Source organism: Caretta caretta, chromosome 5 (assembly GCF_965140235.1).
Source record: "Caretta caretta isolate rCarCar2 chromosome 5, rCarCar1.hap1, whole genome shotgun sequence".
NCBI lineage: Eukaryota > Metazoa > Chordata > Testudines > Cheloniidae > Caretta > Caretta caretta.
The window spans coordinates 24,228,263-24,242,365 of NC_134210.1; the positions used below are offsets into that span (position 1 = coordinate 24,228,263).

Below are 14,103 nucleotides of genomic sequence, written 5' to 3' on the forward strand. Positions count from 1 at the left end.
AGAAAAGATACTCGAGGATTTAGCTTCAACAGGCGATAAACAGCTAACCAGTGCCTGAAGGGTTACATCGTTCTGGACCAAAGGTTTTTATCTCATCCTGTGCATTTTCACAGTCATGTTTATTTATCATTTCTTGCGCCTACCGCTGTGGATTTCAGATTACTCTGCTTCCGAGCCTTGCTAGGCAAATCTGCTTTAGCAACCCACATGCATTTCACCATGTTACTTCCGCGATGAATTCGCTTTACTTTCAGACGGATGATCAATGTCGCCTCAGCTGAATGCAGCTACAATTAATGGCTATTTTTCACTAGCTGCCTTACTGATCAGACAAGCTGCCGGCTGCGTCTGGCAACACGTTGCACCTACGCCCTCCATCTCAGGTGCATAGCACTAGAGCGAGTGCATGGGGGAAAAACACCCTGATTCCCAGCTAAGGAAGCTGGCGAGCACTCGGGAGCACAGCGTATAAGGGAGACGGCATTACTCAATGGGACTGTGAATGCGTTCAACAAACCACTGGCTGGAGGGACTGAATGCTGAGCGTCATGTTTTGCACGCTAGGAATCCCCCTAATGTTTCCCGTTTACATGCAGTCAACGTGGGAATAAACCGCTGTGGCATCAGGGCATAGTAAGCCTATTGCAATGACTTTCCACACAGGGGATTTGAAGACCCTCCCCAGTCCCCGCACGCAGCCAGGGCTTTATCAGACGTTCACCAGCTTTGAAAAACAATGTTGTGTCTTTGCTTTAAAGGGGGAGGCTTATGGTCCCATTGCGGTAGATCGTTATGGGGATGACTGACCGCCCGTGGAAATCTGCTCCACTCTCTGTCACCTTGCGCAGCCATCGGCGCCAGTGCGCGGTGCTGCTCTGCAGACGCCGACCTGCCAGCGTCTCCCACCCGCTCGGGGCTGGCTGCAGGGCGGCTGAGCCACGGCTCCTCCGCACGGCCACAGGAGGGGGCTTTGCACTACGTCTCTCCACCCGCGAGGCGCTGCCGGTGAGACTGGACCCGGGCTCTGGGCAGGGTGCGCCTGGGCCAGCTTTTTACGGCGGGTGCATCGTTGGAGGGGAGGGGGATTGCGGCGATTTAACTAAACTCCACCGGTGGGCGATGGTTTGGCCAAGGCTCCTTCAGCGGAGAAGGGGGGGGGGGGCTGGTTTGGCCAAAGCTCCTCCCGGAGGCACTGGAGGGATTTGATGGACGCAGAGGGGAGCAGCGGAGCTACAGCCCTGGCTGGGGTGGGATGTTCGGGGCGAAGCTGCTCCAGCCAGGGGGGAAGGGGAGGTTCGGGCGGGTGCCCGGCTCCAGTGGAGATGGCGGGGCGAGATCGGGGCAAGGGGGCGGGGGGATTCCCCCCTGCGGGTGCCCGTGCTGCCCCCGGCTCACTCACCTCGCTCCCCAGCCTGGATGGCGCGCACGATCTCGTCCAGGTCCAAGTACCGGCCGCTCTCGTCGAAGCTGTGCACGGCCATGGGGAACGCCTCCTCCTGGAAGACCACATGCACCCCCTCCATGGTGAAGTAGCAGTTGCGCTCCTGGTTGTTGTCGCTGTAGAGGAGGGTGGCCCGGCTCCACTTGTGGTGCCGGAACAGGGCCAGGAACATCTCGCCCATCTTGGAGTAGGCGGGCGAGACCCGGGTCAGGTGCGAGAACTCGCCCGTCCGGGTGCTGAAGCCGGTGGCCAGCGCCCCAGCCGAGATCATGGGCAGGTTCCAGTGGGAGGCCAGCCGGGCCACCGGGGCAGCCGCGTACTCGCAGACGGGCCCCAGCAGCAGGTCCGGTTTCTGCTGCTTCAGGGCCACCAGGTCCACCAGGCTGAAGAGCGCCCGGTTGCCACACTCGGAGTCCTCGTAGATGAGCTCGAAGCGGTAGCCCGGCAGGCAAGTCCCGTTCTCCTGCAGGCTCCGCACGGCGTACTCGATGGCGGGCTTGACCCTGGCCAGGGAGAACAGGTAAGAGTTGTCCTTGGGCAGCAGCACCAGGACCGTGACCAGCTTCTCCTCGTTGGGGCTGCTGCTGGTGCTGCTTGCCAGGAGCATCCAAGCCACCAGGATGCAGGGGACGCTAAGTAAGAAGAAGGATGGCATTGTTTCAATAGCAGTGAGCTCCCTCCCCCCTCTCGCCGCTGTCTCCGAGTCCCCCTGGGTGCCCTGCACAGAACAAGAAAGTGCTACCAACCTCCTCCCCCTGCACACTTTAATACAGAGATCAGTAGCCCGTGGGGTTAGAAGGAGCTGCTGGTTTTCTCTCGGTTGTTGGGTGGCTGATTTTTTAGGGTGTTTGGCAGGTTAACTAACTGTCCCAGCAACTTGTTATTTGTGGGGCATCTTCCTCCCCCACGCTCTGCCTCCTGGCTGATCTTATGGATCCTCGCTGGTCTATAGCCCTCTGTTTAAATAGTGTGGGAGCCAACGCGCCTGTTGCCACACATGGCGCTGCGAGGCCGGGTTTGTGTTTGGGGAGGAGTCGTTCATTAACATTCCTGCAGGGCTGATCCGCCCCTCCGCCCCCTTCCCCCCCCAAACAAAATCCCGGGCCCCCCACCCCGCCGCCCCTCTTCCTGTAACCAACCCACATCTCGCCCAGGGGCGCTCTGATGAGCAATGGCTGCAAAGGGCACTGCAAACCTGGAGGAAGGGGAGAAGTGGGTAGGAAATAAAAAGACCCCGCTCGGCTGCTGCTTGCCTGAGAAGTCGCGCTCACCCTTGCAATCCGGACTTTGAAAATCCCCTCGATGCGATTGTTTCTTTTCCCACCGTGCACGTGTCATAGCAGGGCGTGCAAAAGACCCGTTTAAAATCAGGACCTGGAGATGCAGCGAGCTGACTCGTCCTGCTGTAACTCTGGATGCGGAGCGACCTAGGGCAGCGCACGAGACCCCTCGTGTCCCGGAGCTAAAGCGCCGTGTTTTAAAAGCCCTGCTTGCAGGATTGGGAGCCGCCCTCCGAATGAATGAATTCCCCCACCCCTACTTGAAATGGCCCTTTCATTGCAACAGCGGGTGAGGCGCCCCTTTAATGCTGCTGCCCCTGCTGAAAGGGGAGCGTTCCTGGCTCCCCTCCGGGTAAAAGCCCCGCGCCGCTATTCTACAGCAGTGGAAGGTAGCACGCATGCTAGTATCAGCCTAGGAACTGGAAGGGAGAGGACACAGTAGCTCCCCCCCATGCAGAATCCCAGACAGTCCGGCAGTATTCTCCTTGGCAGGTTGTTACTGCGTCAGGTGAGCCACATGGACTCCGGCTGAGTGGTACCTTAGTGCAGGAGCATGAATGGAACAACGCCTGGTGTAATGTACAACTCAGCCTGAATGGGTGATGGACTCAAAGCATAAGCCCCGGATTTCTTACTGGGTGGAGCAGTACCTTACTCCTCAGGCAGGCTCATGGAAAGCAGTGGACTACCAATGTGGGTAAAGCTAGCAGAATCTGTGCCCCTGCCTGTTCTGTGGCTGGGGGCAGGAGGTGGGGTAAGAAACTCTTCTAGTTTGCACAGCCTCCATGGGGAGGGGTATAACTAGCACTCAGTGATGCCCAGAGGATACTTCCAGGGAGTAGGTAGGACTTTGGCTGTGCCCCACATAAACTGTCCAGCAGACCTGATCGGCAGCATGCAAGAAGCATATTGCCTCCTTTAAGGGTACGTACAGTAGTATATTAAATGCTCCCAATCCCCCCATGCAACTAGGGAGCTCTGGGATACATTGTGCCACTCTGGTGTGGCCCCTAGAACAGAGCAACTCCGCACTGCCCCTCATTACAGGCTGGGCTTAACAGGCACAATTTAATTCTGCAGAAGACTTAGTGTGCCCCAGTAAATAAAGTGTGTAATTAAAAGCAAAACAAAACTCATTTTTCAGTTATATTATTTCATTTGAAAGACCTTGTATTCGGAGAATTGTGTTTGTTTAACATTGTTTTGGTGTGAAAAATTCACTTGTTAAGTAATCTGGGCACCACTCTCTGACTAATTTACTTAGCTATTGCCATGGTAAAAAAAAAAAACCACTTGTTTTTATATGTATTGCTAACAAAGCAACTATAACTTCTGAATTTTTGGAAATGCCACTTGAAAATGGATGATCATTTTCTGAATAAGAAACTATACTCAACATTACATATTGAAAAGAGTTAAAAATGATATAGTGAAGGAGGATACAAGGAGAATGGAGAGGGGGACTAACTGCATTCATTATTTGCAACTGTGAAATCTCTGTGGATTCTGCATGTTCCATAATGGTCAATGGTCCACGTCTGCACACACACAGTAATCCTGCACAGTTTGACATTTTATGCTTATAATGAGAGGCCCAAGGTTGAACTGGTAGGGTGAGTGAAGTGCTTCTCACCTTACAGAAGGGGTCTGTTTAACTCAGGGTTGAGGTCACTGTCAGGGCAATGTATATAAACAAATTGTTTCTGCCTTTACTGTACAGAGTGTAAATTGGAGACTTTGGTTCCAAGTGGAACCCAGCTGTTCATCTTTAAGAGCACATGAAGTCTGAATTAAACACAAGAGGAAACTGCACATGCTTTTAATGCAATTAAACTAAGTAATAGAATTTAAAAGGCCCAATAACCCTATTTTCTTTCTAATCAAAACTAATGAACTAATCAAAAATTCACAAGAATATTTTCCTGGAATATTTATCTAATGGCAATCAGTCAAAAAATAAGATATAGAAATTCAAAGACAAGTAACTTGCCTGAAAAATGTGCATTTAAAGTAATATTATTTGATTGATTAATTTGGTTTCAGAATGATTTTAAAGTTTACATATACATCCACCCTGCTGAAGATCATTTCGTATGTTGCCTTTCCAGCCACTGTTTTCCGTTGACCCTATATGTCTGTTTATGACACTGCAACCTGGCAACATCTCTTCGATTTTGTTTTTCAAAATGTATCTGTCTTTTTCATTTGTGTGTGCTGCATTTTGTCTGAGAACCATCTTATTTCAAATAGCATGAATTGTATCAATATGGAAGAGATAAGCAAACAAATCACAAGTCTGCCATCCTTATTCATTTTGACTACTCCTCAGGGAATAACATACTACTCAGCATACAGGACAAAAGTGATGAAAAAAGAAGACTGGAAAATATGAGGTTTGAAGGCCAGTTTTCAGACATAGATACAGACTTGGATTTAGGCCCCAACATGCAACCCTTATGCACATGAACACTGCCATTCAAGCTAGTGGGAGTCTGCCTTTAGTAAACATTTCTGGATCAGGCCCTTAGAGCACCAAGATCTTTTGGAGTCAAAAGCTTATGTGTAACAATTTATTGTTGATCCAAATTACATCTGTCACTTAATCTACCTTGTCATGAGTACAAACACAGTACGGCTGCAAACATTTTCCAGGGCTGTAAATCTAATTGTTTTCCAGTGAGCAGACATTAGTTCTTTCAACTACATACATGTTTTTTAATAGGACCAACTCCTACAGTCCTGAATCTTTTGTCAGGCAAAATGTCTGTTGGCTACAATAAGAGTGAGGATTTCGGAATCTGGCCCTTTAGGATTAAGGTCATTATGGAAACAGTATTTTCCTCCCAGAATAGCATGCATACAAATCAAGATTAGAATCACTGTTCCAACTCAAAGTATTACAGTGAATTGTGCTTTTGATTCTGGAAGGCTTTATTCCTAAATTAAGGTCCAGCTAACGTTAAGAACAGTTTGTGAAGCCTGCTCTCGATTAAGAAAATTCTTATTGGGGGAGGGTTTGCTGAAAACATAGTTCCCTCTAGAGGTTGAAAAGATGAAAGAACTTAATATTGTCTGCAGTGCAAATAAATTCCTACTTTTTGGATTTTTAAATTCGTTCCCTGTTTTCCTATACAGTTTTTATTTTATTTTATTTTAATATTGTCCCTTATGGATGTGTTATTGGTTCATTATATATCTTGGTATATCTTTTCATATTTTTGTATATTTATGTTAAGTAAAATGCAACAAAGATTTTAAATGAATATACTGCAACGTAAAATCTCATGAGGGACAAAACTCATACCAGAAAATTAAATGAAACAAATTAATATAAGATCTTCTTGCATGTTTTTTTTCTTTTGTTATTGAAATACAGGATGGAAATTCACCAACAGTGAATGGTGTCCTTGAGTGCCAAAGAGGATATATTAGAAAATGTAGATGAATAATAATAATAATTAATAATACTTTTTGGTTCTACAGGGATTTCTATCTGCATATCTCCAAGTGCCTGACAGATTAACAAATTAAGTCTCACAACACAACAACCCTGTTAGAAAGGTAAGTAAATATAATTATTTCCATTTTACAGATGGGGAAACAAAGGCACAGAAAGGTTAAGTGGCTTGACCGTGGTCACACAAAGGCCTGAGATAGAACATGGGAAAGAACTTTGATCTTCTTCCCCCCAGTGCTGTGCCTTAACCTCAAGATTACCCTTCCTCTCCTATGTAACTTTCCTCCTCTATGTCCATTTAAGTCATGAGTTCTCAGCTGGGAGGTCAGAAACAGGTGTCAGGGGTTACTCCCTTATTTGCTAAATGTGGGTGGGGTAGTCCCAGTTACATGGGAGAGGGCTTCCAGGGATATGTAAAAGGGCATCCTTTTACAGTATGGAGAAGGTTGAGAGAACCACTGAACAAGTCTATTTGGTATTTTCAGAGCTTCTATTTCAGCAGTTTCTGAAGTGTCAAGAGCAAATATTTTGTCCCAGGCATTCTCCTCTGGAGCAAGTTAAATATGTATAATGCTTTAAATATCTGCATGTATATCAAACCCCAGATGCACTCTTTTCTACAGAAATACAAGGTAATATTGACAAAGTGAGTGAAGGTGCGGAAAAAATAAACCAGCAAATCTCTCCAGAGGATTGGAAGAATATAAGGCTAACTACTCTGAACAGTACAAGTTCCCCTTCGTGGAGAGAATAACAGTGAGAAATTATTATTAGATATTTTTGCACAAGTGTTGTAAAACAAGAGACATAGCTGGAGCAGATGCCATGGTGTAGAGAATCATCTTCAGATCTTCCAGGACTGTGCCAAATTGAAAGGCATCTGGTCTCATGTTAGAAAACTGATACAGGACTCATTTCTAATATATCTGGTGTCGGAAAATGTATTGATTTCCTGAAATTAAACAAAGTTGGGTAGTTGCTTAGAGTTCTAAGACTGGGGTGAAATATAATTGGGAAATATAATTGGGATGAAATTTAGCAGTGCAAAGTGCAAGGTAGTGCATTTAGGGACTAACAATAAGAATTTTTGCTATAAGCTGGGGACATATCAGTTGGAATCAACAGAGGAGGATGAGACCATTAAAATGCAATCCTAGGATGCATCAGGCGAGACGTTTCCAGGAGAGATACAGAAGTGTTAGTACCATTATATAAGTCATTGTTGAGACCTCATCTGGAATACTGTGTGCAGTTCTGGTCTCCCATATTTAAGAAAGATGAATTCAAACTGGAACAGGTGCAGAGAAGGCTACTAGGATGATCAGAGGACTGGAGACCTACCTTACAAGAGGAGACTTAAGCAGCTTGGCTAGTTTAGCCTAACCAGACGAAGGCTGGGCAGGGAGGAGATATGATTGTTCTCTATAAAAATATTGCTCGAACATGCAGGAGTGTAATCATGAAGGCCAAAGCACAATTGGAGTTGCAGCTAGCATGGGATGTGATGGGTAACAAGAAGGGTTTCTACAGGTATGTTAGCAACAAGAAGAAGGTTAGGGAAAGTGTGGGACCCTTACTGAATGGGGGAGGCAACCTAGTGACAGACAATGTGGAAAAAGCTGAAGTACTCAATGCTTTTTTCGCCTCAGTCTTCACAGACAAGGTCAGCTCCCAGACTGCTGCACTGGGCAGCACAGTATGGGGAGGAGGTGAGCAGTCCTCAGTGGTGAAAGAACAGGTTAAGGACTATTTAGAAAAGCTTGCCATGCACAAGTCCATGGGGCCGGAATTAATGCATTTGAGGGTGGTAAGAGAATTGGCTGATGTGATTGCGGAGCCATTGGCCATTATCTTTGAAAACTCATGGCAATAGGGGAGGTCCCGGACGATTGGAAAAAGGCAAATGTAGTGCCCATCTTTAAAAAAGGGAAGGAGAATCCATGGAACTACAGACTGGTCAGTCTCACCCTAGTCCCTGGAAAAATCACAGAGCAGGTCCTCAAGCAATCCATTTTGAAGCACTTGGAGTAGAGGAAGGTGATCAGAAAAGGTCAGCATGGATTCACCAAGGGAAAGTCATGCCTGACAAAGGCTGATTGCCTTCTGTGATGAAATAACTGGCTCTGTGGATATGGGGAAAGCGGTGGACGTGATATATCTTGAGTTTAGCAAAGCTTTTGATAGGGTCTCCCACAGTATTCATACCAGCAGTTAAAGAAGTATGGATTGTATGAATGGACTATAGGGTGGATAAAAAGCTGGCTAGCTTGTCGGGCTCAACGGGTAGTGATCAACGACTCAATGTCTAGTTGTTGGCTGGTATCAAGCGGAGTGCCCCATGGGTCGGTCCTGGGGCCAGTTTTGTTCAATATCTTCATTAATGATCTGGATGATGGGATATATTGCACCTTCAGCAAGTTCACGGATGACACTAAGCTGCGGGGAGAGTTAGATATGCTGTAGGGTAGGGATAGGGTCCAGAGTTACCTAGACAAATTGGAGGATTCGGCCAAAAAACATTTGATGAGGTTCAAGAAGGACAAGTGCAAAGTCCTGCACTTAGAACGGAAGAATCCCATGCACTGCTACAGGCTGGGGACTGACTGGCTAAGGAGCAGTTCTGCAGAAAAGGACCTGGGGATTACAGTGGACGAGAAGCTGGATATGAGTCAACCGTGTGCCCTTGTTGCCAACAAGGCTAATGGCATATTGGGCTGCATTAGTAGAAGCATTGCCAGCAGATCGGGGGAAGTGATTATTCCCCTCTATTTGGCACTGGTGAGGCTACATCTGGAGTACTGCATGCAGTTTTGGGCCCTCCACTACAGAAAGGATGAGGACAAATTGGAGAGAGTCCAGCGGAGGGCAACGAAAATGATTAGGGGTCTGGGGCACATGACTTATGTGGAGAGGCTGAGGGAACTGGGCTTATTTAGTCTGCAGAAGAGAAGAGTGAGGGGGGATTTGATAGAAGATTTCAACTACCTGAAGGGGAGGTCCAAAGAGAATGGAACTAGGCTGTTCTCAGTGGTGGCAGATAACAGAACAAGGAGCAATGGGCTCAAGTTGCAGTTGAGGAGGTTTAGGTTGGATATGAGGAAAAACTAATTCACTAGGAGGGTGGTGAAGCACTGGAATAGGTTACCTAGGGAGGTGGTGGAATCTCCATCCTTCAAGGTTTTTAAGGCCCGGCTTGACAAAGCCCTGGGTGGGATGATTTAGTTGATGTTGGTCCTGCTTTGAGCAGGGGGTTGGACTAGATGACCTCCTGAGGTCTCCTCCAACCCTAATCTTCTATGATTCTATAAATACATCAGAAGGATAAACACTAGGGAGGGAGAAGAGTTATTTAAGTTAAGGCCTAATGTTGTCACAAGAACAAATGGATTCAAACAGGCTATCAATAAGTTTAGACTTGAAATTAGATGAAGGTTCCTAACCACCAGAGAAGTGAAGTTCTAGAACAGCCTTCCAAGAGGAGCAGTGGGGGGCAAAAAAACCTAGCTTTTTTTTAAGACTGAGCTTCTAGCAACTAGACCAGCCAGCCAGCTTCCAGCAACTAGATCATGGTGGTCCCTTCTGGCCTTTAAGTCTATGAGACCTGCTGCTATTGAAGTAAATGACAAAACTCCCTTTGACTTCAGTTCCAGACTGTCAGTTAGGGGATGTGGCTGGGGAAAGGAGCCATTAACTGGTGCACTTGTTTCTGACTGTTCCAGGCAGCCAGTACAACTTAAAGCAGCATGAAGACTGCTCCAATTTACAGTAGAGCAAATGTTTCTTAAAGCAACCTGTGCACGCCCCCTCCTTTGTTATGTGCCCTCTGCATTTGTAGCTAGGGATCTGGATCCCTATCTTTATTTCCATCAGGGAATACCTACAGCATGCCTGGCTCCTTTTCACTGTCTGCTGGGAGCAGCAGTAACCAGTCCTGGAACTAGGGATTCCTCATTAGCCTTTCCTCGATAGGGTAACAGGGGCCTTTTCTCTCCTTCCCTTTTTACTCAATGGAATTATGGCAGGGATAAGTCTGGCCCAGTATATCTTATTAGAGAATCCTGAAAATATGCTATCGATCATTTGTGGTTGCTGAAGTTTTGAGAATAACGTTATTGTGCAGTAGTATTCCATCAGGACCATATGTCTGAATTATATTTCTTGGTCCTTTTCCAGTTTATACTGTATCCTGCATGAACGTTAAACTCTATCTACCTTACTCAAATGTCACTAGGAAAACATGGAGGAATAGTTTTTCATTTTTATGATGATACTAAAATTGTCAAATTTTGTTTATAGCATTTTCAGTTTCTAGTCATTTATCACCAGCTTCAGGAAAGCTAAGACTTATTAACTGCCTGAAGGAAGACTGTAAATCCTAACAGGGATGAGCCAAAGCATCTTTTTTAATGATTCAAAGTAGGAAAACGTGTACATATAATTATTTTTCCATTTGAAGTTCATTCCTCTTTAGTAGTACCACCTCTTCCAAGTGGAAATAATCACCTAGAGGAATATTACAAAGCATGTCAAGGATTTTTGCGTATGTTGCTACCCTTCCGATGCCTAATATTCATAAGGAAAATTATCACCTGTATTTCTGTAGTCAAGGCATGTCTTCAGCTGCTGCTGTGCCTTTGCCACGTCTTTGCCTTTCATTTCCAAACACATGGAGGTTAAAGAAGGTACTAGTTTTCTCTACAGACTGTAGTCCTGACTTCAGTAGATACTGCAGTGACAATCATTCGATATCTGAGGTATTATAGGTGGGTTGGTAGCACTGCCTATTATTAAGGTTGCCCGATAACGTCTCATTATAAGACCCAGTATTCAGTTGCCTATAACTTAGCTAAATTTTAACCATTTGGGCTGAAATTTTCCTTGCCTGGTGGCTACTTTAAGCTGAATTATTTTGAAATTTTCAACCAGAATGATTCAGCCATGTCCAAGAGTGAGACTAGGGAAAAATATGTTGTTTTCCCATGTTAAAAAATTCCAGCACCCTTTTCTTTGAACAGCTTTAGTGCCCCCAAGCTTTGGAGCAGGGTCTCCAGGACTACAGAGGTAAAGCCAGACTTTCCCTGTAATGGCTGCTCCCAACTCTTTCAGGCCAGGCACTAGGATGACCCCCCACTGCCGGCAACCAGGCAGTATGGAGGAGGAAGCTGTCTGAATCAAATGCAGAGGGAACAAAAGCTGGACCAGGGAGAGGGAAAGTAGTAGAATGAGACAAGAAGTCTAGTGAGATTGGGACTGGAGGAAAGGAGAGAAGCTGGGACTGATTGGGCAGGGAAGCTGGCACTAGCAGATGGGGTAGGAAGGGGCAGGCTGAAACTGGGCACGCATACTGGGAGTTGGTGACCCTCCCCCTAATTAGAATGAAACAGTCTGGTGCTTCCAGACTGGAGCACTTTCCTCCAAGTGTTCTCGACAATCTTGACGACATCCACTCAGCTGAAGCCACTGTACGGAAGCTCTGACAAGGACAGGGCCCGGCTACCATACACCGTTTGGTTTTGATGGCTTGCAGTTGATGTGGAATGGAATGAGGTGGCCCTGCTTTATCAGTTTCAGTGGGCTCCAGAATGAGATCAAGGATGAACTGGCCTGAATAGAGATCCCTACAAGCTTGGATGCCTTCATTGACTTAGTTATTTGTATTGACAACGGGTGCATGACCGAAAAGAGGAGAAAAAGGGGGTGTTGCAGCTGTCCTACCCACACCCCACACTGTCATCCACAGGCCCCTGAGCCCCTGCAGGTCAATCTAGCTGGCTGGCATTCGACCACCCAGGACAGGGAGCAACACTGGCGTAATAACCTAAGTTTTTTTTGCTCTGAGCCAGGTCACGCTCTTGCTGCCTGCCCTTTGAGAACACCAGCCCAGAGAGATCAGGGAAACGACCAATCTCAGGCCTGGTAGAGGGGCCTGGCATGGGTGTGACCAAGGGGTTATAGCCTGGTACAGCCCACCTCCCCGATCTTGACTGGGATGCATCCTGGGCCACTCCTCACCACACTTTCAAGTATGATACAATTACGCATTCCGGACGAGAGCCTTCGAATACCTGTGCTATGGGCCCTTAATGATTTCAGTGCTGCTGATAACTTTATTGATATCAACATGGTTCAGACCTGCAAATCCCTGCACAGCCAAAACCTACCCCAGACCTTTTGGACAGGATAGGTGGGCCCTTCGTGTCCTCAGGTCCAGTGGTAGAAGAGACGAACCCCTGGAAATCACCATCTCAAGACACTGAGAGACACTGCCATTTGGTTCAATCCGTTATGTGCATTTCCTCCTGATTCTCAGTGTCTCACGGCTAGCTCTCCACAACCCCCATATCTTTTGGTAGGAACAAAAAATCAGCTTCCCCTCCAAATTCTGCTGGCATGTCTGCTTGTGCAAGGCTGACAATGGTTCTTCAGATCCAGGAAGATCCTTCCACTATAAGGCAATGTTAATGTCAAGGGTACTCTGGGCTCTCATGGTGGGTCAGATGGGGCTGCCCTCAGGATTGTCCCCCTACTTCCCTGTCAAATACCAAGAGTACATGGCCATTTTTGAGAAAAAGAGTGCAGACATCCTACCCCACATCGGGGCTACAACTGCCCTATAGACTTGCAACCTGGTGCAGTAGCCTCTTATGGTTGAATCTATGCGATGCCTGAACCAGAGTTAGCTGCTCTGCATAGTACCCCAGTCTACAATGCTTCTTAGGCTTTACCATTTTCTATCAGTGTTTTATTTCAGTTTTTCAGGGCAAATAGTGCCCATGACCACACTCCTCTGCAAAAATGCAGGGTTCATTTGGTCCCACAAAGCCCAAAATATGCTTGAATGACTCAAGCTCACCTTCACCACTGCCCCCATCTTGGTATACCTGGACCCAATGCTGGCCTTTATTGTGGAAACTGATGCGTCCAACATGGCAATAGGAGCAGTGGTGTCTCAGCGATATGGTCCGGAATCATTATAACACCCATGTGTCTACTACTCTGGAAACTCACCCACACAGAACAGAATTTTGAGAAATTGGATAAGGAACTCCTGGCAACCAAAGCCGCTTACGAAGAATGGTGTCATTACCCTGAAGCAGCCCGGTATCGGGTACAGGTCTGTACAGACCTTGAATATCTACACAAGGCCAAAGTACTGAACCAGAGGCAAGTCAGGTGGGCAGTGTTCTTCTCTCTCTTTGACTATACCATCGCTTACGGGCTAGAGGCCCGGAATGAGAAGACAAACTCACTATCTAGAAATATTACTTAGGCCAAGAAATGCCTAGCAGGGAGCTGTCCTGCATCCTCAAGCCCTGTAACTTTCTTAACAATGCCATCCCCTAAGATCTAATCATTTTCAGCCTCAGGAGTTGGACTAGATGACCTCCTGAGGTCCCTTCCAACACTGATATTCTATGATTCTATGATTCTCCAGACTAAACAAACCCAGTTTTTTCAATCTTTCCTCAGAGGTCACGTTTTCCAGATCTTTAATCATTTTTGTTGCTCTTCTCTGGACTTTCTCCAATTTGTCCATATTATAGCGAGGCAGTGTGGCTCCCCGCTGCCCTGGAGAGGGTCGAGCCCCTCCAGACACCAGAGTGGGCGGAGCCAGGAAGCTCTGAGCCCGCCCCTCAGAGGGACAGATGGCAACCCGGAAGTAGAAGGGCGCGACCTGGAAGTATAAAGGAGGGCCCTCAGCGCTTACTAGAGGACCAGCCGCTGGGGAGGCTGGGTGCAGCCAGCCTGGCCCGCGACTGGAAAAACCCCGCAGCCCCAGGTCCACACCAAGACTGGCCTGACCTGTACCAACTATCCAGGGGAGTTGCTGGACCTGCCCTGTGCCAGCTACCCAGAGGAGGTACCAGGCCGGCCGCTTGTCCACTGCCCCAAGGAACCCATGGTGCTGGACCCCCCGGAGAACA

At 47.2% G+C, this 14,103-nt stretch overlaps 2 protein-coding genes across 10 annotated transcripts in view; one reads left to right on the plus strand and one right to left on the minus strand.

Moving 5' to 3' along the window:
- Positions 1-2,992, minus strand: part of NPR3 (natriuretic peptide receptor 3) — a 64,579-nt gene extending 61,587 nt beyond the window's left edge. For 2 of the 6 annotated variants that reach the window (XM_048851861.2, XM_048851860.2), the window contains exon 1: positions 1,400-2,430. In XM_048851861.2, the coding sequence (XP_048707818.1) occupies positions 1,400-2,096 (697 nt within the window). In that variant the 5' untranslated portion in view covers positions 2,097-2,430. Of the gene's footprint in view, positions 1-1,399; positions 2,434-2,712 lie in introns of those variants that run through there. The other 4 variants (XM_075128411.1, XM_048851862.2, XM_075128410.1 and 1 more) reach the window with 4 other exon arrangements.
- Positions 730-14,103, plus strand: part of TARS1 (threonyl-tRNA synthetase 1) — a 74,478-nt gene continuing 61,104 nt past the window's right edge. The window contains exons 1-3 of one of the 4 annotated variants that reach the window (XM_048851855.2): positions 730-1,005; positions 6,205-6,282; positions 6,802-6,934. The gene's annotated coding sequence lies outside the window, so the exon portion shown is untranslated. Of the gene's footprint in view, positions 1,006-1,861; positions 1,962-3,210; positions 3,230-6,204; positions 6,283-6,801; positions 6,935-14,103 lie in introns of those variants that run through there. The other 3 variants (XM_048851854.2, XM_075128408.1, XM_048851856.2) reach the window with 3 other exon arrangements.